The sequence below is a fragment of the Gouania willdenowi genome, chromosome 9, assembly GCF_900634775.1.
Source record: "Gouania willdenowi chromosome 9, fGouWil2.1, whole genome shotgun sequence".
Taxonomy (NCBI): domain Eukaryota; kingdom Metazoa; phylum Chordata; class Actinopteri; order Blenniiformes; family Gobiesocidae; genus Gouania; species Gouania willdenowi.
The window spans coordinates 2187872-2215865 of record NC_041052.1 but is presented as its reverse complement, the minus strand read 5'-3'; the positions used below and the strand labels follow the sequence as shown (position 1 = coordinate 2215865).

Sequence of the window (27994 nt, the reverse complement as noted above, 5' to 3'; positions counted from 1 at the left end):
ATTTGACAGCCTTGCACATGCGCATGTAGTTCCTCTTTTTATCCTGCAGGTGGTAGTGTTTATCTAATAAAGCAGAGTGATGCAGTCCTCTGAATAACAACAACATAAATATATAAATAAATAACACAAAGCTCAGTGTAAATAGTCACACACTAACAAAAATCTTCCACAACCCCAGTTCAGAAACCTTTATGAAGTTAAACTTTGATGTGATTTGTATTTATTTTATGGTCCGCGGGCTGCAGTTTGAAGATCAAAACCTGGTCTATTTTCAACTCCTAGTGTCCTGTTGCAGACACAATCCCCCTGTGAGTCAGTCAGGGGTCTATTTTTGTGTGTGTGTGTGTGTGTGTGTGTTCATTGTGTAGTGGGAGTTGTCCTGAGTTTTGGATGCAGAGATGAGTCAGTGGTTCTCCTACAGACCCACCTACAGACCCATCTAATCTGACCCTAACTGGCACTGGGACCAGGAGGATGGAGACCAGTCCTATCCCGGTGCTGACGGTCCAAACGGCCCCGTTCGAGGACCAGCGGCCCGGGACCAACGGTCTGAGGAGGAAGACCTCTGTGTTCGAGGGGAGGAAGAACTACCTCCAGAACTACATCCAGAGCCTGCTGTCCTCCATGGACCTGAGGGACCGACAGGGCTGCACCATGGTGGTGGGCAGCGACGGTCGCTACTTCAGCAGAACCGCCATAGAAGTCATAGTGCAGATGGCAGCAGCCAATGGGGTGAGACTACACTGACATGTCACATTAAATACTTTACTGATAATAATAATTAGTAAACTTTACATCCTCCTTTTTGTCTTTTAAAGTTAATTTTCCCTTTGGTAAAAATGACTCATCATTAGCCTTTTATTTAAAAAGTGCTGCTACAATCCAAATATATACAAATAAAATGAGATAATTACAAAATGTAGCACCCAATGAGCAGGGGTGGGTCTAGGAAATCTTAGTTAGGGGGCCACTGCAGGGGCACAGACTCAGTTTATGGTGGCATACTAAATTTCAAATAATAAAACTACCACTAATAATACTGTTTATCCTAAATGTTAAACATCTAAAGAAAAAAAATGCATGTGATATGTAGTTAATGCTATGAAATAGTTGATCATATCTGTATGTGGATCAAATGCCAGCTCTGAAAGGTCCTACCCAGTATAAAGATTTAAATCTATATGTGATTAGAGTGATGAATGCATGACTATGTAACGTTTGGCCACTTGGGGCGCTAGCAGCTGCACTGTTCCTCCAGTACGGCTGCTCCTCTGGAGGAGTAGCTCTTGTCGTCCTCCTATCCCCGCAGCCGGAGGCTCGGCGCTCCCCCCTACTCCCTGGCCTTGCCGCTGTTGTTGGCCCCCGGCGAGGCAGCAAGGCCAGGGAGGTGGGGGGGAGCACCGGTCTCCGGCGGCGGAGAAAAGAGTGTGGTGATGGCGGCTGCTCCTCCAGCCCATACTCCAGCCTATAGACTGTAGCCCAGCCCCGCTTTGCATTCGAGCCCGACCGACCCAGGCCTGAGAGCTGATCCTACACATGCTGTCAAAGGTCAACACTACAAGAAGTGCAATCATTTCGAGACAGCAATGCACGTTTTGTTATTGCAATAAAATAAATTGATTTATTGTGTGACCATCACCAGCCCTCCCTAAGGAAGGGTAAGAAATATTTTATTAGAGGGAGGATATAAAAAGGGAGAGCAGTGTTACACCTAAGTGGAGGGGGAGCGGGAGGGGAAAGGGAGCAGGGAGGAGAGAGTCAAGGTAGGAAATAGAAAGGGTGGGGAAAATAGATTGTTTTACAGTGAGGTGAGATGTGAACTTGTAGAATATATTGTGCTTATTATGTTGTGTAATTCAGCCAGTATAGTGACAAGACTTGGGGTGGCCAATCAAATTTTAGGGGTGGCACGTGCCACCCTGGGCCACCCATTTGGCCCCGCCCATGCCAATGAGACCCACTAAAGCAGACATAGGCAACTGGCGACCCGGGGGCCGCAAAATTAGACCGCCTTGGTCTAATTTTATGCGGTGCCCAACGTATTTGTACAAAATGACAGAAAAATACACCAAACAAGAACAAGGATACATTAAAAATACAAAGAATTACAACATTGCAGGAAAATACAGCAAAAGACAAGATAAAAACACACAAAATACTCCAAAAACACGCACAACTACTCCAAAAATGAACAAAAAACAACAGTAATGCACAAAATTACTCAGAAAAATATACTAAATTACAAAAAAAGAGAAGAAAAAGACAAAAAATGACTCCGCAAACCCACAGTACTAACAAACAAGCAAAACAACAATACAAAATATTTTACAGGAAAAATCAAACTACAGAAATGCACAAAATACCTCATAAAGAGCTAGACGACAACAAACATACACAGAATGACAGAAAAACACTCAAAATTACTATAATTACTCTTTGTTCTTTCCTGTATTAATGCTCAGATCTCTCATTATTCTAATGCTCACGTGAATGTTGATCATGTGACCCTCTGATCAAACAAACATTGCCTACCTCTGCCCTGAAGCATGTAGCGGCTAGATTCATAACAAATATTACAATGAAGCAAGTTGTAAAATATAAAACTTAGATTTTTGAAAACATACAGTATGAAAAAAAAGTGTTTCATAATTGCAAGATAAACTAACCCTAACCCAAAATTCTGACTTTAGTGTTAGAATTTTTTACTGTAAACTCAGAATTCTGACTTTTTTCTCAGAAAATTAATAATAATAATAATAATAATAATAATAATAATAATAATAATAATTAAAAAAAAATTGGACCTTGTTTTTTTTGTTTTTTTTCCAGTGGCCTTAAACCTCTTCTGTAAATGAGAGGCTGAAATCTCTTAAAGTTTACTTCAGAAGTCATGTTTGCATTTGGGAAAACTCAGTGTTTATTGTTGATTTATCCAAATAAGGAATTAAAAACTGAGCACATTCATTAGACGGATAAAGGAACGTTTGGACAGAGCTGCTTTGGTCGACATCCAAAGAAAACGTTCAGGGGAATTGGATTTGTTTTTGAGATCGGCTCATTTCTCCTGATGTCATCCTTATCAGAGCCTCCATCCATCCTGCTCACATTTCTCTGCCTACGTTTCATCCTGAGCTCCTCCTCCTCCTCCTCCTCCTCCTCCTCCCATCGTCTCATGGTCCAACCGTAGACCCCGTTGTACAAACATTAGGGAGGTTTCTCTCACTGTCTTTGTCTTTTCACACGTTGGATCCTCTACGTGTGGAAGACACAGATTCCTATGCAGTGAGGACTCTGTATTTAGAGGAGCTGATATGCAGGAGGATTATGGGCCTCTCTATGGATTACCACCACTCTATAAGTATAAATAGGGAGTGCAGCGCAGTCATTTAGACAGTTGGACACTACAGGACACCCTCTTATATTAGGGGAGAACGTTTGGGTTCCAAAACAGGAAGTTCATGACTTTCCTACGAGTGAACAGTGTTTGCTTTATTTTTTGGTTTGTTTGGGTTCATTGAAATGATTCGTTTTGGGGTAACATTGTACACTGGGTTTGATTCCACGACAGAACACCTGGCAATAAAATGTGTGTGGTTTGCATGTTCTATCCTGTGTCCGCAGGGGTTTTCACCCACAGTCACAAACGTGTATTTTGTTTTAGCTTACCAGTTTGTGGGCCCTTAAAGTAAATTCAAAATAATGATATTTAAAACAACTACAACAAAACTACACACGATTTGAGAAAAGTATCCTAAATGATATACAAAGAACACTCAAAAACAAACAAAATAACAACAAAATAAGAGGAAAATATGCAAACTAGTACCAGAAACAAGCTAAATGACAATAAAAACACAGAAAAACCACAACAAAATCACAAAGTAAGACAAAAATATACAAATTAGTATAAAAAACACACAAAACTAAAGAAATATTTAATAAATGACACCAAAAATTCACAATCAACAAAATAGACACGCAAAACGACAATAAAAACAAATGAAAATGCAAGAAAAATATACAAACCAGTACCAGAAACACACGAATGACAACAAAAGCACACAAAATGTGCAACAAATATATTAAATAACATACCAAGGACACACAAAAACCAACAAAACGACAATAAAAACACACCAAATAACAGAGAAATGTACAAACTAGTACCAGAAACACACAAAATGACAACAAATGCACACAAAACCACACAAAATGAGAGAAAAATATACAAATTAATACCTGAATCAATTAAAACATTCTAATTTAGAAAATATTATACTAAATGATACTTAAAATGCACACAAACAACAACAGAATTACACAAAATGGAGAGAATAACACACAAAGTGACAGATAAAACAACAAAAACACAAAAACTAAACTATGCAAGACCTGTATTCACAAGGTGAATATGTATTTGGCAATTTAAAAAAGAATTGGCAAGAATGACTTCCTGTATTTAGATTTGTTGACAAATGTGTTCTTTTTACTAATTAAATTGAAAGTAATAATGCAGGAAAAACAGAAGACTGACCTTAACCTTAATAATGACCTTGAAAGGAAATGTTGTTCAATGGTACCAGCCTGAGCACTGTATGTCAATTTGTGGCCAAGTTACAGGGGAAATTTATTCTTATTATTTTTTGTGAGGTCATGAACCTACTGATCTTTTTACAGCTTTGGTCCAATGAAATAAAATATTCCACTTGAGATAAGTATTTCTCAAGTGGAGTATCTCTACGATTAATATTCATAGCGATATGAACATTTTTGTTTTTGACGCATGACGCGACCTTGACCCTGACCTTGAGATTTTGGCTCCAAAAAGGTCGAAGTTTATTTTGTTTCTCAGATCGGTCGTCTGGTCATCGGTCACAATGGCCTCCTGTCCACTCCTGGTGTTTCCTGCATCATCAGGAAGATCAAAGCCATCGGTGGGATCATCCTCACTGCCAGTCACAGCCCTGGAGGCCCTGGAGGAGACTTTGGGATTAAATTCAACGTGTCCAATGGAGGTGAGAGATAAAAGTAGAGTGTTTTAAAGTGGTGTGAGGTCACTTCCTGTCTTTATGTCTTCAGGTCCGTCTCCAGACACAGTGATGGAGAGAATCCACCAGGTGAGCAGAACTCTGGAGGAGTACGCTATCTGTCCTGACCTCAGAATAGATCTATCCAGACTGGGACGACAGGAGTTTGATCTGGAGAACAAGTTCAAACCATTCAGAGGTACGACCGCCTCTTCTGTCAGTCGCTGATGATGGTATTGATTAACCTCTTCATTTCATTTCTCCTCATGTTTCAGTGGAAATCATAGATTCAGTGGAAGTTTATCTGCAGCTGCTCAGGAACATCTTTGACTTCACGTCCATTAAAAACCTCCTCGCTGGTTCAGAGCAGCTAAAGATACACGTGGACGCTATGAGTGGAGGTGAGGATGTCATCAGCGTGTGTAGCTTCCAGGGTTGGGGTCAATTACATGTTCAATTACATGTCAATTACAGCTAAATTATGGTTATAATGACCAACATTTTTTTCCAATTACAACTAAAATTACAATTATTTTTTATTTTCAATTATGTTCTCAATTTATAAAATGTTATTACAATTAATTACAATTACTGAACCTGAAATGAACAACTCCATAAAACAGGATATTTCAACTTTGGGGATGTGACCCCATGTGGAATCGCTGGAAATAAAATGGGTTTGCCTGAAATGTCTAGTAAATAGTAATAAATATAAAATAAAATGAAATACTGATTAAAATAATTCTTTAGAATCACATTTTATTTTTAAATTCTTTTTTTCATTTTTTTAATTAAATATTTATTTTATTCATTTTTATGTATTTATTTTTCAAAATTAAATAAAAATTAAAAAAAAAAACCCCTTCAATATCACAAAAATAGATAAGAGGCACAAAGTTCAAAGAGCTTAAACAACATTAATAATAATTATTATTTTCAAATGAAAACATTACTCACTCACAAAGAATCTCAAAGTACTTTATTCTGTACTTTCACTTTCTCAAATATAAATCTAGTTAAAATAAAATGCAGTATAAAAATATCTGCGATAAGACAAGATTTTTACTGGCAAATAATGGGCATGACAAGTTGTGAATGTGGTTAAAATGGCAAAAAATAATCATGAAATATGGTGAAAAGAGGTTAAAAGTGACATTAATGAGTCAATATATATAACATTAGGTGGAAAAGTGGTGGAAAGGGTTTATAAGTGCTGAAAATGTGTTGAAAGTGGGGAAAAATGTGCAGAAAAGGCATTGAAATGTGATAAAGTGTCAGAAATGGGAGAAATGTAGCAAAAATACATTAAAAGGAGCAAAAATATGGCAAGAAAAAATGGGCAGTTTGGTGTAGTTGCAGAAAAAGGGTAAAAATAAGCAAAAATGGGCTCAAATTGTTCAGAAAATATTCTAAATTTATTAAAGGCATCTGACGACTCCCTCCCATGTGTCTTGCGACCCCAAATGGGGCCCTGCTTCCAAGGTTGAGAATCCCTGCTCAAGCGAACTGACAGATAGTGGGAAAAGCTGATATGAAATATATTTTAATAATTATTTACTATGTGTGTGTGTCAGTGATGGGGCCGTACGTGCGTAGGATCTTATGTGATGAACTTGGAGCCCCCGCTAACTCTGCCGTTAACTGCGTTCCTCTGGAGGATTTCGGGGGCCGACCCCCAGAGCCCAACCTGATTTACGCCGCCTCGCTGGTGGACGCCATGAAAGGAGGAGACTTTGGTTTTGGAGCTGCACTCGATGCTGATGGAGTGAGTTATGATTTACACTGAACATTTGAGTAATTAGCAGTTTAAAAAACATGTTTTTATGCTAATTTGAATGTTTTCTATTTTAAAAATTGTTCCTGTCTCTGCTTTGTTTTTATCTCTGACTTTTTCTTAGTTCGTCATCTTTTTAATTATTTTTTTTATTAAATTACTCCATTACTGTATTAGTCTCGAAACCTTTTTTTTCAAATCATTTTTAACTTTTGTCAATTACATTAGCAAATTCCTGTGAATCACTTTGATCTACAAGTTAATTTATAAGAAAGATGCTATAGTTTGATTGAAAGAGGAGAGATAGTGAAAGATTACATTTGGAATGTTACTTTTTTAATTAGAATGATGTAAAAATTGAACAAAAAGTTATGCCATACAAACACAAACAACAAAATAAACTCACAAAACAACAATAAAAACACTCAAAATGTGAGAAAAATATACAAAATATCTCTGGAAACTCATAAAACAACAATAAAAACACAAAATAAGAGAGAAAATACAAACTAATGTGAATCAACACATTAAAAACACATTTCAGATGAAGCTCTGCATTCATGTTCAGTCACAGGATAACACGATAACCACTTAAACCTTAACACATATATTTTGAAGGTGATTATGGGCGGATTTGGATATTTGTTTGACATTCAATCGCCTCTTTTTTTGTGATAAATAGTGTGAAATATTGTCCTAAAACATACATTTTAGACATTTGCGTGTACATAATTGTCATTAAAAATCAACATTGATTATTTTTCAGTGTAAAAGTTCAATAAAGTAAAATCCAGAGGAATTCATCTTGCAACTCTTGGCTTAAATGTAAAATCTGTCGACTCATGGTATGTTGTGTGACGTTCAAGGACCGCTACATGATCCTGGGACAGAACGGCTTTTTTGTGAACCCTGCCGACTCAGTGGCCATCATGGCCGCCAACCTCTCCTCCATCCCTTACTTCAGACAGCACGGGGTTAAAGGCTTCGCTAGGAGCATGGCCACCAGCACGGCACTGGATAGGTACCACACACACACACAAACACACGTTACACACTGATTTCACTCATAAAGGTGTTGTGTGATGTATGACTGGAGCTAAACACAGAGCAATGAGTGAGATGAGACGATCCAATCAGAGCTGAACGTTGACCCATTCTTCAACAGAACTCTGTCCGAGAGACACACCTCATCATGGACCATTAGAGCACCACAGAAGAAGAACTATTGTTTATTAAAAACAAGATAAATCAACCTAGTTCTTCATTATTAGACACATTTGTATCTATAAAACATATCCAAACTGAAAGAGGAGCAAAAATAGAATAATCTCATAGAAAAAAGCATTCAATGGACACACGGGCCTCGACCGGAACATTACATAGAGCAGAGATGATTTGATCTGAGGGTCACATGATCAACATTCATTTACAATAATGACCAATCTGAGCATTAACACAGCAAACTACAAACTATTTGTGTGTGTTTTTGTTATAATTTTGTAATTTTTTCTCTCATTGTGTGCGTGCCTGTTGTTGTGTAATTTTCATATTTTTTTTTTTTTTTTTGTGTTTTTGCAATCATTTTTACTATTTGTTTTATAGATTTTTCTGTCATTTTGTACATTTTTGTAGTCGTTTTGTGTGTTTTGCGCAATTTTGTGCATTTTTATTGTCATTGAGTTTTTGGTGTCAGTTAGTGTATATGTGCTGTCATTTTTACTACAGTTTTTTTTTTGTCATTTTGTGCATTTTTATTGTTGCCATGTGTTTTTTAAAACATTTTTTGCATTTATGTTGTCATAATAGATTTCTTTTGTCATTTTGTATTATTTTGTGCATTTTGTATTCATTTTGTGTAGTTATGTTGTCATTTTGTTTATATATTTTGTTTATATTTTTTCATTTTGTGGTATTTAGTGCATTTTTGTTAACATTTTGCTTTTGTCGTCATTGCACTGTATTTCCATTGTTGTTTTATACAATTTTTCCTCATCATTTTTTTATTTTTATTGTCATAATGCATGTTTCTTGAGTAATTTTGTGTGTTTGATGTTATTTAGCTTTGGTTTTGGATATTTTATTTAATTTTGTGTGTTTTGGAGTCTTTTTTTGTGTTTACCTTAGGGGCCACACAAAGTTAGCTTGAGGGCCCCAAATGTCCCCCGAACCCCCAGTTGCCCATATCTGCTCTAGATGGAAATAGAAATATTTAGTCTTGCCAATGCTAAAACTTGTGCTCTTCTGTATGTTAATGGTTGATACTTTGTGAGAATCTCATCCCTAAACGATCACGTCACACCAGCTTTTCAGACTTTTCCACCTTATTTTTTAGCCAAGCTTCAAATTTTAGTGACTAAATAGGAGTGAAATAAACTCCAGCCTCACATTCTTTACTAGGACACGATATTTTGATTGGAATCAAGACGCAGAGGGAGGCCAAATTACACATTACACACTGAGTTAATATTAGACTTTAAATAGGTTTCTACATAGTTTATGAAAAACGGAGGAAATCTGATGTCATAAAGTTCCTTTGATCGTGCAAAGAAATGGTTTTCCACTGTTGAAACATTTCTGCACCATCAGTTTCATGTTCCATGTTTCCTGTTTCCTGTTTCCTGTGTGCGTGTCGACGGTCGACTCATGGAATTGGAATTTTTTCTCATTTCATTATTTGAAATCTACATATTTAGAGATTATATTTTTGTAAACAAACTGAGGGGAAATGCTTTAGAGATGCAAGGACAACCCCTGTATGTAAGAAATAAATGGGTTAAAAGTGACCAAAAATAGTGGGAAAAGTGGTGAAATGGGATTTTAAAAAACTACAGAAATTGGTTAAAAGTTACAAATTAGAGTAGGCAAAAACAGACAAATAAGCATGAAATATGGTGAAAAGAAGTTAAACGTGACAATAATGTGTCAACATATGTTATATTAGGTAGAAAAGTGGTGGAAAGGGTTTATAAGTGCTGAAAAAGTGGAACAAATAAGTGGATAAGTGGCGGAAATATGAGTAATGTAGCAAAAATGCTTTAAAAGGAGCAAAACTATGGCAAGAAAAAGTGATCAAAATAGGTTAAAGCATGGCAAGTTTGGTGTAGTTGCAGAAAAATGGGGTAAAATTATTCTTAGTTTCTTGAAGGCATCTGGTGATCCCCTCAGTGTCTCACGACCCCAAGGTTGAGAACCCCTGATGTAAGACAACAGCTTTTAATCTTTTTAGATTTCAATTTTTTAAATTTTCCAAACACAGAAAAGTCATTAAAATGAGGAATAAATTAAAGTTTTGGGATCATTTAAAAAAACACATTTTTACTGGTTTTACAGCCAGTCCTTGTATTTATCACTGAGCAGTTTATCTGGTTCTCTTTGGCCTCATGACAGACACACACACACGCACACACACACACACACACACACACACACACACACACACACACACACACACACACACACGGCTCATCTTCAAATGCTAAACTAAGCTAAAAGGTTAGCAGCCTTTTTTTTGCCTTTCTAAGTTATAAATGAGCTGCTGCTTCATTGAAGTATTTGCTTTACTTCATTGAGAAAGTCTGAGTTTATGTATAATTCTAGATATTAGCCAGAGATAATGAGTTTTTATTCATTGTGTTTCTTTTGTGTGTGTGCAGAGTTGCTAAAGCCATGAAGCTAGCTCTGTATGAGACTCCTACAGGATGGAGATACTTTGGAAACCTGATGGATTCTGGACGCTGTTCACTGTGTGGAGAAGAGAGCTTTGGGACAGGTATGATAAACAGAATGAGTGTTTCTGTTTGTTGCTATTTTTGTGCGCGACAACACGATACCTATGTTTTTTTTTTTTTCTCGTGCTGCTAGACTCAACTTTTCAACTTGGAAGTTATTTCATATTGGCCACGGTTACATTATGTTTATTAGTTCATAGTATTCTGTTTCGTGTTTACATGGAAATAGTGATTCTGAATTGAGGTTTACATGGAAAACACGTTCATTTGCCTTTATTCAATTCTGTTTTAGGTCTGGGGGTTGGAAAGGGTTCTGATTGGACAGGGGGCAAACGTGATGTATTTACGTCTATCAGGGGAAAAAAAACACACACAACAAACCTTTTTGTTTTGGTTCCAACATAAAAAAAAAGACCACATACGGTAATAAGAACTATATTCACTTTTATTTTGATTGTAGTTTTGAACCAGCAACTTGACATGTCGACTGATGAAGCCTGTTTGGTTTGCTGAGGTCCTTGTGTGTGTGTAATATGTCTATGTGTGTGTGTAATATGTCTGTTAATGTTAAGGCTTCAATAGCTCCAGTTCCAATCCAAAGCGTGCTTCGGGCGTCCATCCTGTATTATGTCATCACCAGCGCATCATCGACAGGATAAGCATGAGCAGAACAACCGGAAATAATTTAAAGCGTAATTAAATGTTTACAATTTGGAATTAAAATCAGAATAAACCAGCCACTTAATTTGGATTTAATTCGGAATGGCAGATTTCATTTGGAATTAGGTGTTTACAAGCTGTTTTTTAAAATATTTTTAAAGAGGATTTCATTTTTGTTCTGAATTGAAGGGGGATTAAAGCTTGTGTGTGTGTGTGTGTGTGTGTGTGTGTGTGTGTGTGTGTGTGTGTGTGTGTACTCTGTAGCAACAGTTGCTGAGGTTCTTGTAAATGAGGTCATCAGTGCAGGACTGTCTGAACCAGCTGCTGCTGAAGTAGCTGAGAAGGAAAAAAGAGTTCTGAAACACTACAGATAGAATCTTTACTTTCCCTTAAAAAGCTTCTCTTTTACTTTATCGTCCAGATATATATACTTCCGTCCTCTCCATTGTAGTTCAAACTCTTCTTTTGTTTCTTTTTTTTTTTTTAATATTTCATATTATCTAAACCAGTGTTGACAACTGGCAGCGTGGGGGCCTCAGACTAATTTTGTGCAGCTGACAAAGTAAATGCTAAAAATCACTCCAAAAATATACAAAGTGACCAAAAAACAAAAGAACATCAGAGAAAAAAATTCAAAACAACAACAAGAATTCACAAAATGAGAACAGAAATGACAATAAATGATGCAAAACAGCAACAAAAATACACAAACTCAATTAAAAACAACACATACACTTGAAAAACACATAAAAAAAAAACACAAACACACACAAAATGAGAAATTGCATCCAAAACAACAACAGAAATGCACAAAATGACTCCAAAAACACACACACAAAAAAAAACCAAAAACACAGAATGACTCCTAAACAGACAAAATGACACAAAAACAAACAAAACAACAGAAAAATACACAAAGTGATTCTAAAAACACACAAACTCTTTGTTGTTTCTTGCATTAATGACCATAATAATCATTACACATGAAGGTTGATTATATTGTGACTCTCGGATCACATTTTTGTGGCAGTGCTGTGACAAAAGTTGCTCATCTCTGTTTTAAACTAATTCAGAGATGTACAGGTATGATTTCTGATGTTTTCTTGTGAATCTTAGAAATGAAGAATAATGAATCTCACTAAAACAATCATTTTGACCACATCAGAGCAGTAAACAATGTGTTTTCTCTGAGTCAGTTTAAAGGTTGAGCGTCTCTGCCTGTGGCTTCACTCCCAGTTGTAACAGAAGAGAAGACTGGGACCATAGCTGCATGTGTAAATAATCACCATTCTTCTGCTATAAAAGGAAACGGGAGAGGGGGGGGGAGAGAGAATCACTGAAACGTGCACACACACACACACACACACACACACACACACACACACACACACACACACACACGCACACATAGTTAGATGGTAGGAAAGCCTAAACAACACAGGGCTTTTAAGGATATCTGTATTAAATATTATGTTGTTCCAGTCCAGTGTTGGGGGAATAACGTTCACATTTAAGGAAAACAGAAGAATTTTAGGCGTTAAAAAAAAAAAAAAAAAAAGATATTCCAACAGATATGAAAAGTATAAACAAGGAGTGAGAGTGTAGAGGAGACGCAGAGCTTTGGTCGAGCACCGCTCCTCTTTCCATGTAAGGAAAAATATCTGAGAGAGAGAGAGATTCATGCAGAGTAAATCATCACTTCTGCTTCACACACACACACACACACACACACACACACACACACACACACACACACACACACGCACACACACACACACACACACACACACACACACTTTGGCATTGCTCGTATTTCTTATTCCTGGTCCCATAAAATCTATTCAACTAAAGGATTTTATTCATCAGGAGTCAAACTTTTTTCACTGTTTCACGATTTTAAATCTTTAAAAAAAACATAGGTGTACTGTACATACTGATCCAGTTTTGTTTTACAGGCACAACGTGCTTTTTTGTTTTTGTTGACGTCCTTTATGTATTTTTGTTGTCATTTTTGTGCACATTTGTTTTTTTACTTTCTTTATTTGTTTTTTGAGACAGTGAAATCAACACAACAAAACAAAAAAAAAGTAATAATCCATAATAAATAAATCTATAATAAATAAATATATATATCAATCATTATCATTAACATGCTCGAAAAGGAGTAGGAAGAAGTATAAAAACTTATTTAATCCTACCTCCTAATCTCTATTATATATGTATACACACATGCATACACACACTTAATTTTCTATGTACAACTCTATATGATTGTCATTATGATGATATATTAACACATTTACACATCAATGTACGCTAATATAATGATAACTATACCTGGTTTTATAAATGAATATATCAGTGTCAACAGCATATCAGATATTCATAGAATTTAACAAATAGATACATGAGTATATATATATATATATATATACAGTATATATATAGATATATAATAACTTTGTTGTGTTTAGTAAATTTCTCTATCATTATATATATTTTTTTCCTCTCAATTTGTGTTTTTTTTGTGTTTTTGGAGACATTTTGTGTCCTTTTGTTGTTGTTTTGTGTTATTTTTTGTCATTTCATGTGTTTTTAATGTCATTTCATGTATTTTTGATCTGGTTTTCTCTGTTTTTGAAGCGAGGAGTTCGGGTTAGCTTGTTTTCTTTTGACATTTTGAGTCTTTTTGTGTATTTCTGTGGTTATTTTGAGTAATTTTTGTGTATAATTGTTTATTTTGTAATTTCTCTGTCATTTTGTAATTTTTTTTTCTCAATTTGTGATTTTTCCTATCATTCTGTTTGTTTGTTTTGTTGTGTGTTATGAGTCCTTCTGTGTATTTTATGTCATTTTGTGTATTTTGTGTGCTTTTCTTGTCATCTTCTAAAGATCTGTCATTTTAAAAAAGATTTTTCTCTCAATCTTTGTTTTTTTAATGCAGTTTTAATGTAAGTTTTCATTATTTACAAATATTCGGTCGTTGTTAAGCGTTATCAGAAATCCACCTGTGTGTGTAATGTCGCTTCTATCTGTAGCTTTTTACTAAAATCTCTTTAATTATGTTGTCATTATAAGTACAGTATGTGACGTTTAAAACGTCTTTTCGTGGCTCAGGAAGTCGACAACTGTTACACGTCGTTGCTCGGTGAGGAAAACTAAACACTCCAAGTTTGCATATTCTCACATGCAATTTTTGCAACAAAAAGTGAAAACGATGATTCTTGTAATGTGTAACGCTGACAGCTTAGTCGTGTCTTAACATCCCAACGTTGCTCAGACTCTCCCAACATAAGCAGATACTAGTGTGCAGCTGTCTTATCTCGCGGTGAGTGCTCTGCTCCATTGTTTAGATAAAGCAGAATGCCTCACACTCACAGGAAAGCACAACAGAAATGAAACTGTGCAGAATGTCAGAGCCGCTGAGAAGCAATTTTCGGCAAAGTTAGGCAATTCTGAGCAACAAGCAGAAAGTAGGAGGATGAAGAAAAGTTGTTTTTATATCATTGAGAGGTTTGAATTCACATTTTCTAACACAGGAGAGAATCCTCTATGTCACTGTGCTAATATTAGCATTAGCACATGGAAATGTCATCTGTAGCTTCATTGATTCACTAATACAGTCACCTGTGTGCAAGACTGCAGCTGAGGTATTTAGACAAAAATCATAAAAATACACAAATTAAATAGAGACAACATGGAGATAATGTTGGTAATTTGTTTTTAACAATAACTTATTGGCTCCATAAGTGAAAAACTGATGTTCAAAAATGACATTTTTACATTGACTCCAAATGTTAGCATGAGAAAGAAATTTAAAATGGTGTTTAAAAAATAAATCAGATTTTCAGATCAAATTCTGATTTTCAAACATGTCCAACAATAACTCCAAAATGTTGTCTTAAAAATTAATATTTAAAATATATTTAGCAAGAGTTTGCAAGTATATGATACATCACTCTTTTTAAACAAGTGTAAAAGTGCCCATCACAAAACTCACAGGGAAGCTTTCTGGCATCATCAGCTACCTGAAAATTAAAAAAAAAAAATAAAGAATATCATTTTTTGGAATTAACTTTTAAAGTTTATGATTTGATACAACTTTTTTTCTGTTAGATTCTGTGGAAAATACATATTCTGAAAGAAGAAGAAAAATTCTTGGGTGATTTGACATGGAATGACCCAATAGGTTTAATAAGTTTCACAGTTTAAAAAAAAAAAAACAGTGATGGACTTCATCATTTGCAGTAGATTTTAATGTACAAAAGTTGCTTCAGTGTTGGAGCTTCATTTCGGTGAAAGTTATAAATCTGTAGCTCATGTTATTGGTTTGTTGTGAATTTAATAACCTTTTTTTTTTAAACCCATGTAGGTTCAGACCACATTCGTGAAAAAGACGGGTTGTGGGCGGTGCTGATGTGGCTGTCCATCATGGCGTCACGTAAACAAGGCGTGGAGCAGATCGTCAGAGAACACTGGGCCAAGTTTGGACGCAACTACTACTGCAGGTGATAGAGGAGCAATGGGAGCAACACTGTTCCTTATTATATGATTTATTCAATATCATTTTAATGAACTTTGCATTTTAAGTTACAACCTTTGGTATTTCTTTTAAAAAGCCCCTCCACTGTGTTCACAAAATTGGCCAAAAACCTTCTAAATGTACTTATTAGTAGATCTATGTCTAACAAAACACATTATTTTGCACCATATTCATTTAATAGCTTATTAAAAATGGGACTAATTTACAGTTTTAGAGCCTGTGTTCCTCCATCTTACAATCATGTGATTGATGATGTCACACACATTCAGCCTGGTTTTTAGATCATTTAGCAGCTTTTTTAGTCAAAATAACAACTTGTGCTGCTTTTAGTTGCTCTAAAAAATTAGTCAATGTTAAAGCTATCGATGCAAACCTCTTTTGTTTACCAAAAGAGGATAAAAACAGTTGTGATCTGCAAAAAATGTGTGACCGCAAGCAGAGAAGTGGTGCTTTCCTAAGGGACCTTTACTCTACCTTAAACAGTGTGCTGACACGCTCTGGTGGCTGAAGTTAATGAGTAAATCACAGACAGTTGAAGGACACCCACCTAAAAGGACTTCTATTATCAGGGTTTGTGCATCTGTAACAGTCTGTGTCTTACGCTCTAACTTCAGCCACCAGAGCGTGTCAGCACACTGTTTAAGGGAGAGTAAAGGTCCCTTAGGAGAGCTCTTTTTCTCTGCTTCATTGTCTACTACCAAACCTCAGAGTTGGAACTGTTTCCCCCTGTGGTCACAACTGTTTTTATCATCTTTCGGTAAACAAAAGAGGTTTACATCAACATCTTTAACTTTTCCTGGTTTTTTAGAGCAGCCGATAGCAGCACAAGTTGTCATTTTGACTGAAAAAGCTACTAAATGATCTAAAAAGCTACTAAATGATCTAAAAAGCTGCTAAATGATCTAAAAAATCAGGCTAAATGTTTCACTCCAATAGAAAACAATGGGGTGTTTACAGGCAGTGGGGCCGTGTGACATCATCAATTATGTGATTTCAAGATGGAGGAACACAGGCTCTAAAAGTGTAAAGTAGTAACATTTTTAAAAGGTAATAGAATTAATATGATGCTTAATAATGCATTTTGTTAAACATAGATCTACTACAAAGTACATTTCAAAGGTTTTAGGCCATGCTTTTTGTTTATTTGTCATAATTTGTTTCCCTAAAAATCCTCCTGCAGTAAACAAACAAACAAAGTGTGGAATCAGTGAGTGTCTCTCCTCCAGCTTTCCTCTGCTCATCCATCTCACAGCTCATCACATGTTCCTATTTTAACTGGTCCGTCCCCTGTGAGAGGCACAGATAGTTCACATCGAGGGTCGCTGCACTGTTTCACGTTCCCACACTGACCTCGCTGCCATTACACGGCGTTAAAAAAAGGAGAGAATCCATCACTCAGAACGACACTGAGGAATCATCATTGATCCACAGCTGATGTGATAAGCAGCAGAAAATAAACAGAGTGAAGCAGGATGAGAAGAAAAATGAACAATCATTAAAAAAAAAAAACAAGCTACAGTGTTGATTTTAACAAGAATTTAACCTTTAATTTAGTTAGTCACATTTTAATAATAATGAATTAAATAATAATAATAATATATCCATGCAAATTACTGTATTAACAATTATAATTATAATGAATATTTTAATTATTATTACAATTATAGATTTTATTTATTTATTTAAGATGCTTTACAGAGATGAAACATCAGACATAAAAAATAATAATTTTAAATTCAATTTTAGTTTTTACCAAAAACTGGATTTAGTGAGTCACATTTGAATAATAATTTGTTAAATAATAATACACTAAATAATAAAAATAACAATAACAATAATTGTATTATTTTTATTATCAATAAAAAATAAATAAATATTATAATTATACTTATAATAACATATTTTATTTATTTATTTATTTATTTATTTAAGAGGCTTTGCAGAAATGAAACATCAGAGACATAATAAAAACAAGAACTTTAGATTAAATTTTAGTCTTTACCGAAAACTGGATTTAGTAATAATATTTTTTAATAATAATGTGTTAATTAATAATAATAATAATAATAATAATAATAATGATAATAATAATAATAATAATAATAATAAATTCATAGACATTGTTAATAATGATTATAATATTTTTTATTTATTTATTTAAGACACTTTACAACGATGAAACATCAGACGTAAAAAAAGAGACATAATAATAGGCATAAATAAGAGAAGAACGTAAAAAGACGATTTTGTCTTTTAGTTAACTTTATTTTTTTAGTAAATTGACGGTTTTGTTTTGCTGTAATAGAGTTTATCATTGTAGTAAAAACTCCAATGTAAGCCTTTAACTTTGTGTTTAGACATTTAAACTAAGAATACGCCATATTAATTTGTTTGGTAATAAATATGTCTAAGAACTGTTAGAAAAAGTAAAAATACAAGTAGTTTAAAGTTGGAGAACAAGTTAAAAAAAAATAAATCTGGTAGCTACATCTTAAGATATGGAAACGTCACATATTCAGAGATGAAAGAAAAATAAAATCTGACTGAGGTTTTTTTTTTCAAATTAATTTTTCAATTCAAATAACCAGTCCTCCTTGGTTTTTATATTATTTTATTGCACTTACATTACACTCACCACCTGGTTTTACTGTCTGTGTGTGACACACTGCTGTGTTTTCACATTCTGATGAATTACATTCTAATGATTGTGTTGTTTTTGTGTTCGACAGGTTCGACTATGAAGGCCTGGACCCTCGCGCTGCTTTCTACCTGATGAGAGACCTGGAGGCAGTGATCTCAGACAAAGCTTTCACCAGTCAGAAGTTTGCTGTGGGCGACCACACGTACGGCGTGGAGAGAGCCGACAACTTTGAGTACGTCGACCCTGTGGACGGAACCGTAGCTAGAAACCAGGTGAGTGAAAGGGAGGGCATTATAGTGTTAACAGAACATGTTTTGGTTTTACACCCTCCTTCTAAACCCTAAACATTTACTCACACAATTTAAAGCAGGGGTGTTAAACTCATTTTAGTTCAGGGGCCAATAATGGAGCAGTTTGATCTCAAGTGGGCCACAGATTATGGGCAGGGAAAACATTTTATTTCAACATTAATGTGCCCTAGTTTGTACTCCCAGATGTAAATTACATATAAAGTACATGACACCGACAACATCCAGGCAATAAGTGATGTTAAACCTAAAATCACTCACATTTCCTTCATTTTTAACAATGTTTATTCAATTTGTAGAAATTTTGTGTAGTAATTTGAGGAAATTTGCCAGATTTTTTTTAAAAATTTAGTTTTTTCAACAACCTGAGATTTAAAAATGACTCGTGAAATAAGCATGGGAATTTGTACATTTGTATCTGTGTGTATCTGGAGGGGCTGAGATATCTACAACCAAATTATTTTCTAATTTACACAATGATACATGTTTTTCTGTCATTTTTTCTTTTTCCTGTGGGCTGAATTAGATGCTCTAAAGCAGAGGTTCTTAACTGGTTTCATTCTGGGACCCACATTTTGCCACGGTCAAATAAATCGCAACCCACTTTTTTTTTTTAGAACTCTACCAAACAAATTAAGTTTTTCAAATATAGCTGTTGAAAACACACATATAGCCTATAATCCATATATTTTCCTGTGCAAGATGCATTTCACAGCATGCCTGTCAAAATAAAAGACAAGTCCAACATGAGAGATATTAAGTTTTTTTTTTTTTTGACCAGCTGTCCGTGACCCACATAGTACAGGTCCGTGACCCACATAGTACAGGTCCACGACCCACATATGGATCCCGACCCACCAGTTGAGAATCGCTGCTCTAAAGGGCCAGATTTGGCCCCTGGGCCTTTAGTTTGACACATGTGATTCAAAGTGTAACTAAAGCCAAAAACTACTTTTTTTTCTTAATGAAAACAACTCTCAACATTTGAGTCAAACTATGTAAATTTGTCGTTTTTTGTTGTAAAATGTCAGTGACTGCCCTCTATGGCAGGGGTTCTCAATCTTTGGGGTCACCAGATGCCTACGAGAAACAAAGAATATTTTTTGAACAATTTTAACCCATTTTTGCTTATTTTTACCCTTTTTCTGCAACTACACCAAACTTGCCATATCCTAACCTTTTTTCATCACTTTTTTTGCCATATGTTTGCTCCTTTTAATGAATTTTTGCTACATTACCACCATTTCTGCTTTTTCTGATCATTTTTTCTACTTTCAAGACATTTTCAGCACTTATAAACCTTTTCCACCACTTTTCCCACTAAGTGACCCAATATTGACACTTTTAACCTCTTTTCACCAAATTTGATGCTTATTTTTGGACAATTTAACTACATTCACCATTTGTCATGCCCATTATTTGCCAGTTTAAACTTATTGCTTCAATATTGACACTTTGAACCCTTTTTACCACTTTTTCTGTTCGTTTTTGGTCACTCGGCAACTTTTAACCAATTACTGTGGTTTTTAAATCCCATTTCACCACCTTTTTGTCACTTTTAACCCATTTTATTTTTTATTAAAACCATAATTTACATCTTCAAGATGACTATAATAAGAACACACTTCCTGGATAACAGTGGATATTATTCAGATGAATAAATAAATGTGGTTATCACAGATTCATAGAACAATAGACCATGATTTTGCTGACTTTATGGATGGACGCCACTCGCGCCACTTTGTTGCCTCCTAACATCACTCAGGCGGAGGACGTCTACTCGTATCCCAGTGTTAATATGCTGTAGCGTTACCACGAAAACAGCAGCTCTACAGCCACTCTGTCAGTCATCCTTAAAATACTGGTAAACCCCCAGCATCCCAGTTGGCCCAGTGTGTGTTATTACAGCACACATTCCTCCCCAAGCAGAATTATGTCAGCTGTTGTCTCTGCTGCAAGTGTTACAGGAGGAGGAGAAGTGGGGTGGGGGGGGGGGGGCGGAGGGATTTACACAAATGTGGCATGCCAGTTGTGTAAAATTGTGTATTTAATGGCTGAGTTGTTAATCTGAATGTCCAGAGATAAAACTTTTATCTGAACACGATTGCTTTTAAACCAGGCATAGAAAACTGGCGGCCCAGGGGCCAAATGTGGCCCTCGCTCTAATTTTGTGCGTCCCCCAAAATCAATGCACAAAATGACTCCAAAAACACACAAAATGAAAAGAAGAATTAAAAAAAATCTGAGTAAAACACACAAAATTGCAACAAAAATACACAAAGCGAAAAAAAAAAATGCACACACAAAATGAGACCAAACACATTCAAAATCAGTGTAAAACATTTGATTATTTATTTTATTTTTATTGTATGTTCTGTATTTGTGTTTAACTTTCTTGTTTGTTTGCTGTTTGTGTCTTTGGCTCCTGTAACGTGTGAATACCCCCAATGTGGGATAATGTAATGTAATGTAATCTAATCTAATCTAATCTAATGAGACCAAAAACAAACAAAACTAGAAAAAAATCAAAGTAAAACATATCAAATCTCAACAAAAACACACAAAACAATAACAAAATGACCAAAAATATTGAGTAAAACAAATTTAATTACAAACACACAAAAACATACAATGAGACCAAAAACACACAAAACAAAAATACAAAACATTTGAGTAGAACATAAAAAATGACTTGAAAGACGCGTAACAGGACAACGTAAATGCACAAGACGACAACAGTGAGACTAAAAAACACAAAATGTAAACAAAAACATTAAAAAATAAAAACAAAACTGCAATTAATTAGAATAAAACACACAAAATGACAACAAAAAACGTGCAAAAATACACACAAACCCTTTGTTCTTTCCCACGTTAATCCTCAAATTGGTCATTTTTCTAAATCCTGACATGAATGTTAATAATATTGTGGCCCATGGATCAGATCATTAAAGTTATAATACCAGTTATGCACCTCTGGTATATTGTGTGTGTTTTCTGGTGTAACTCAGTAGCTCAGTCACTAATAGGACGTCCCAACTGTTGCACTCCTGCTAAATTTAGATTTTGAAGGTCAAACTGCTTTAAATTGGCGCCACCTTTAAAATCACTGCCTTATTTTAGAAAATGATGAAACAATTGATTTAACAAGAGAAAAAGTCACTGATAATAAGCTAAGTAACACACAGCTAACCTGTGAGCTAACCTCAGGGCTGCTGAACTCTGTGTGTGTGTGTGTGAACGCTCCTCTGTTCTTAGAGATGATTCTGGAAGTTTTTATTTTATTTTTAACACTCTAGAGCCTCTTGTTTTATTTTAGCTGCTGTGTTAACGACAAAGCTTAGTCACAGTTTAAAGAAGACGACACATGATACAGAGCATATATTTATTTTAGTGAGTCTGGATTAAAGAAATTAATCCTCAAATTGGAAATCTTCCCCTTATTTCTTGGATATTTTCAATGCCTTACAAACGTTACATATCATTTATATGTGGAAGTGCAAACAAGGACCAAATAAAGTTGAAATTGTTTGTTTTCTTGCCTAAATTCTGTGGCCCACTTGTGATAATTTGATCCATATTTGGCCCCTGAACTAAAATGAGTTTGACCCCCCTGCTTTAGAGCAGTGGTGTAAGTTTCATCAATGCATTTAATTGGAAAAATAAAGTAGGATTTCTTCAAAACAAAGTTTTATATTTAATAATAATAGTAATAATAATTATTAGTATAATTTTGCATGCAAGCCTGGAGCTTTTTTTTTTTGCTTCAAAATGTATTAATTTTGATTTCAATTTGAATTAATTTATACATTTATTTATTATAGGGGACAGTGCATATTAATGTACATTTCTGTAACTACGCCAGAATTAGTCCAAGAGCTACTTTTCATCCGTAGTCCCTGAGCAGTTGTTATACGTGTCATTCCATCCTGAAGAGAATAAAATTTCAAACATAACACAAAGTGATTCAATACAACACAGTAATACATATATATATATATATATATATATGTATGTATATATATATATATATATATATATATATATATATATATATATATATATATGCATATATATGTATATATTTACCAAACATGACAGACATTACAACAAGACTGTTACAAACTCAACAACAACAGACAAGTCAGACTAACAGACATTGTTTATGAATTAATATTTAAAATAAGACAAATCTCTCTGAACGCTTACTTTAGGTCTGAGTCCCATGATTAATAAACATCTGATTATCATTTGTTTAAAATAATTTTTTTAAACTAAAAAAAAATATTTTAACCAATTAAATTTGTCAAACTTTGAAATATTTGCATGTTGTGCTTTGAAAGAGTTGCAGACTCTTATATTTAATTGTTCAACATTGTCATGATTTTGTGTAAAGGCAGAATATTCTAGAAGAATGGATTAAAATCAGTGCACTCATAAAATAACACGGAATGATAGTGACCTCTAGTGTTGGTTTGACATTACTGCAAATTCTATTACCGATTGGTTATTCTAGAAACACTTTCACTTGTTTATGTTCATTTGGGTGAAAATATTTAACAATAAATTGTTTTTTTTTCATAGTCTAATACTTTTATAGATTATAATTGAAAAGACAATCTTCTATTACCTGCTATAATTAATATAATTGTGCGTGTGTGCGTGCGTGTGTGCGTGTGCGTGCGTGCGTGTGTGTGCGTGTGTGCGCGTGTGTGTCTGCGTGTGTGTGTGCGTGTGTGTGCGTGTGTCTGCGTGTGTCTGCGTGTGTGTGTGTGTGTGTGTGTGTCTGTGTGCGTGTGTGTGCGTGTGTGTGTGCGTGTGTCTGCGTGTGTGTGTGTCTGTGTGTGTGTGTGTGTGTGTGCGTGTGTGTTTGTGTCTGTGTGCGTGTGTGTGCGTGTGTGTGCGTGTGTGTGCGTGTGTCTGCGTGTGTGTGTGTCTGCGTGTGTGTGTGTCTGTGTGTGTGTGTGTCTGTGTGTGTGTGTGTGTGTGTGTGTGTGTGTGTGTGTGTGTGTGTGTGTGTGCGTGTGTCTGTGTGTGTGTGTGTGTGTGTGTGTGTGTGTGTGTGTGTGTGTGTGCGTGTGTCTGTGTGTGTGTGTGTGTGTGTGTGTGTGTGTGTGTGTGTGTGTGTGTGTGTGTGTGTGTGTGTGTGTGTGTGCGTGTGTCTGTGTGTGTGTGTGTGTGTGTGTGTGTGTGTGTGTGTGTGTGTGTGTGTGTGTGTGTCTGCTCCAGGGTCTGAGGATTGTTTTCACAGACTCATCCCGCCTGGTGTTTAGAATGAGCGGCTGTGGAGGAGGAAACGGAGCAACCATCCGTATCTACGCTGAGAGCTTTGAGAGAGACCCAGAGAGACACAGCAGAGAGACTCAGGTCAGAATTATTAAAATACTGCTATTATTGAAACCAGTACAATAATCTCCATTATATTCTATTTTAGCACCTGTGAACATGGTAAACATTGTGTATTTAATGGCTGAGTTGGAGGGTTAATCATAATGTCCAGAGAGAAAACTTTTATCTGAACATCATTGGGTCTAAACCAGGCATGGGAAACTGACATCCTGGGGGCCCTCGCTCTAATTTTGTGTGGCCCCCAAAGTAAATGCACAAGATTATTCCCAAAACACACAAAATGGAAAGAAGAATACAAAAAATCCAACTAACTCAACAAAATACACAAAATAACATTAAAAATGCACAAAATTAGAGAAAAATAAACATCCAACCACAAAATAAGACAAAATGAGACCAGAAATACACAAAAAAACCAGTAAAACTTACAAAGTGACAACAAAAATACACAAATTAGAGGAAAAACAAACATGCAACAACAAAATCACATTAAAAACACACAAAACAATAACTAAATGACAAAAATTTGAGCAGAACATATGGAATAACATTAAAAAACACACAAAGCGACAACTAGAACGCAGAAATGAGGAGAAAATGATTATTAGAACATACAGAACGACTTCAAAAACCAAACGAAAATGCACAAAACAAAAAAACAACACAAAATGCATAAGACAATATCAAAAACACACAAAATAAGAGAAAAATAAACATCCAACCACAAAATAAGACAAAATGAGACCAGAAATACACAAAAAAAACCAGTAAAACTTACAAAGTGACAACAAAAATACACAAATTAGAGGAAAAACAAACATGCAACAACAAAATCACATTAAAAACACACAAAACAATAACTAAATGACAAAAATTTGAGCAGAACATATGGAATAACGTTAAAAAACACACAAAGCGACAACTAGAACGCAGAAATGAGGAGAAAATGATTATTAGAACATACAGAACGACTTCAAAAACCAAACGAAAATGCACAAAACAACAATAAAAATGCACAGATTGTTTGTTTTTGTGTTTGTGTTTGGACTTTGAGATGTTTGGGCCTCCTGTGTGCTAGCACATGTTGCTACGCTGTGGGTATTATCCTCTTCATTACCAGTGTTCACTGTTCTTGACGTAAATCAGAGACGGGTCACTTTTATCACAAACAACAACAGTTATTCTTGGTCAAACTGAGCTGAAAAAGTTTAAATCAGTAGCGAGTTCCATTCCCAGTTTCACACCATCATTACACGTATTATTTGTAACCATGTTACTGGAGCTGTGACGCACTCTCTATAGCAGACATTGACCCATTCTGTGCAGAACAGCTTGAAAACAAATGAAGATAAACAGGTAGTTAAACAGATTCCAGATTAGATAACCTATTTTAACTTTATCAACAGCTACACAGAGTGCTCGAACACGCACACTGAGTAGATGGAGGTCAGAGGGAAATATAGGGAGAAGTCAAACCTGATCAGGAGTTATTCAACAACTAAAGGAAACGAATGAATATTGACTACAGTAAATGTGGAAAAATGAAAAGACGAGCGGCTCTCTGTGGATCTTTGAGCGTTTTCTGAAGTATTAACATCAATACACAGAGAAAAATGATACAAAATTACAACAAATGTACAGAACAAACATGCAGAAAAAATAGGCAAAATGACTGCAAAAAACACACCAAACTATTAACAAAGATATAGAAAATGAGAACAGGAATACAACAAAATACATACAATTACTCATGGTGAACAAAAAACAGCAAGAACATTGAATGGAACAGCAACAGAATGAATAAGAATACACAAAATAAAAAATTGAAAACTGGACAAAACAGCAGCAAAAAAACAAAACACAAAATGACTTTAAAAATCACACAATATCACAGAAAAAGATACATGACAACAATACAACACAAATCCACAAAAACAGCAACAAAAATATACAGAAATGAAAGGAAAATACAAAAAAAAAATGACAACAAAATTACACAAAATGACTGCAAATAACACATGAAATTGTTAAATAAATATACACAAAATGATAACAGGACTACAACAAGTATACTAAAAATTACTCATGGTAAACAAAAACAGCAACACAAATGAATGGAACCGCAACATAATGAAAGGAAAATACACAAAATGACAAAAAAAATAAATGAAAATGAAAATAAAAAAATAGCAGAAAACTGGACAAAACAACAGCAAAAAACAAAACACAAAATGACTTTAAAAATCACACAATATTACAGAAAAACACAAAATGACAACAAAAATACAGAAATGAAAGGAAAATACCCAAAATGAAAAAAAAAAAAAGAAAATAGCAAAACAATTGACAAAAGAACTGAAAAAAACACAAAATAACTCAAAAAACACAAACCCTTAGTTTTTTTTTCTGTATTAATGTTCAGTTTAGTCATTATATTAAATGCAGACATGGATGTTTATCATGTGACCCTCAGCTCTGATACAATCATTTTCATTTCAATAGAATCTAATTGTATTTTGCTTTTAATGTGAAAGTTTTTTTTTTTTAAGTGGTTTCTGCAGCGAGTTGTGATGATTCTCAGCAGATTCAAGTGATGGAGCTTTTCTTCTCTGTTCCTGGTGCAGGTGGTTCTCGGTCCTCTCATCGCCATCGCCCTGAAGATCTCCAACATCCACGAGCGAACGGGACGCCGCGGTCCAAACGTCATCACATGAGCAGGAGAACATGCACACTACACTCACAGAAACTGCTTTAAAATGCCTTCTTTTCTGCATAAAAGTGGTTTTATTTTTTTAAAGGTGAATAAAGACTATATTATGTCTGTTGTTAAACATGAAATGATTCACTATGTAGGGCCCAATTCATTCAACTCGTCTGGTTTATGGACTCACGATCAATGAAAACACCAGAAGCTCTCTCACCATAATGTAGATTATCCAGGTTCAGGAACCTCACTGTTTTATTTCTTAAGGAATCAGACTCAAAGCAACTTTAATTTAATAAGCAGGAAACTTTGAAATATTAATTATGATGGTTGGCTAGAAAAGAAAAGAAAAAAACACACCTCAATACAACAAATTTAGCAAATTCTGTCTGCAAAATCCAAATAAATTAGAATTTTTCATCAGATAAAGACGTATGAATCAAAGATTTTCCATTAAAAAAAGATCAAACTGCCGCTCAAAAGTTTGTTTTTAACTCCACTGAAAACAGTCTCTTATTGACATTGTTGGAAAACTTTGGTGCATTGCATTGTGGGATGTGGAGTCCTGTAGATAGACACGTAGAAGTGTTTTTTTTTATTGTGATTTCTTGTTTCATGACAAAACAAGGAGGTCAGAGATTGGTTTGACTGTATTTTTGTTCTAGTTTGTTCCCAGTATTCCCAGTGATATCACCTCACTCCATCACACATTTAGTTAAGTTTTGTTTAGTTGTTTGAGTAAATTTGCATTCATATTTCTATACAAAACACATAATTTACAAAACACAATTTTGTCCGGATAAATAAACCATTGTTTTGCCACAACTTTCAGTGAAAACACCAGAAATGTGTTGAGAAATAAAGAAAAGTTGCAGAGTGTTTGGTGCAAACACAAGTAATCAGTCTACAGGACTCCACATCCCACAATGCAATGCACAGTGGACATCAACACAAACTTTCAAGCAGAAAATGTAACCTTTTTTTTTTTTTTGAGCAAATGGTCTTTCATTTATTGATCTATGAGGCCTACACTGTCCTTAAAGCAGAAATTTGATTAAAAAAAGAAAAAGTAAACTGAAATATTACATATTAGCATCATGCTAACCGTGCAGAGTTGATGTTTCTTCCTACTTCCTTCTCTTGTTTTATGTTGACCCATTATTGTCACTTTTTAACCTCTTTTCACCATATTTCATGCTGATTTTTGCCAATTCAACCACGTTTATGATGTGTCATGCCCATTATTTACCAGTTTAAACT

General features: G+C 35.0%; 1 protein-coding gene across 1 annotated transcript; it reads left to right on the top strand.

The window, feature by feature from the left end:
* The first annotated feature begins 323 nt into the window (after positions 1 to 323).
* On the top strand, positions 324 to 27994 carry pgm5 (phosphoglucomutase 5). The gene is made up of 11 exons (XM_028456870.1): positions 324 to 732; positions 4853 to 5015; positions 5080 to 5226; positions 5303 to 5428; positions 6602 to 6792; positions 7668 to 7822; positions 10455 to 10570; positions 15562 to 15697; positions 18462 to 18645; positions 23911 to 24048; positions 26655 to 27994. The coding sequence occupies exons 1-11, from the start codon at positions 475 to 477 to the stop codon at positions 26742 to 26744; spliced, it is 1704 nt and encodes a 567-aa protein (XP_028312671.1). The 5' UTR covers positions 324 to 474; the 3' UTR covers positions 26745 to 27994.

Excerpts from the sequence above, each read along its gene's own strand:
- pgm5 (XM_028456870.1), top strand. The coding sequence starts at position 475 with ATGGAGACCAGTCCTATCCCGGTGCTGACGGTCCAAACGGCCCCGTTC. Across the intron at positions 733-4,852 it reads AGATGGCAGCAGCCAATGGG|ATCGGTCGTCTGGTCATCGG; the intron begins GTGAGACTACAC and ends TTTGTTTCTCAG. Across the intron at positions 6,793-7,667 it reads CTGCACTCGATGCTGATGGA|GACCGCTACATGATCCTGGG; the intron begins GTGAGTTATGAT and ends GTGACGTTCAAG.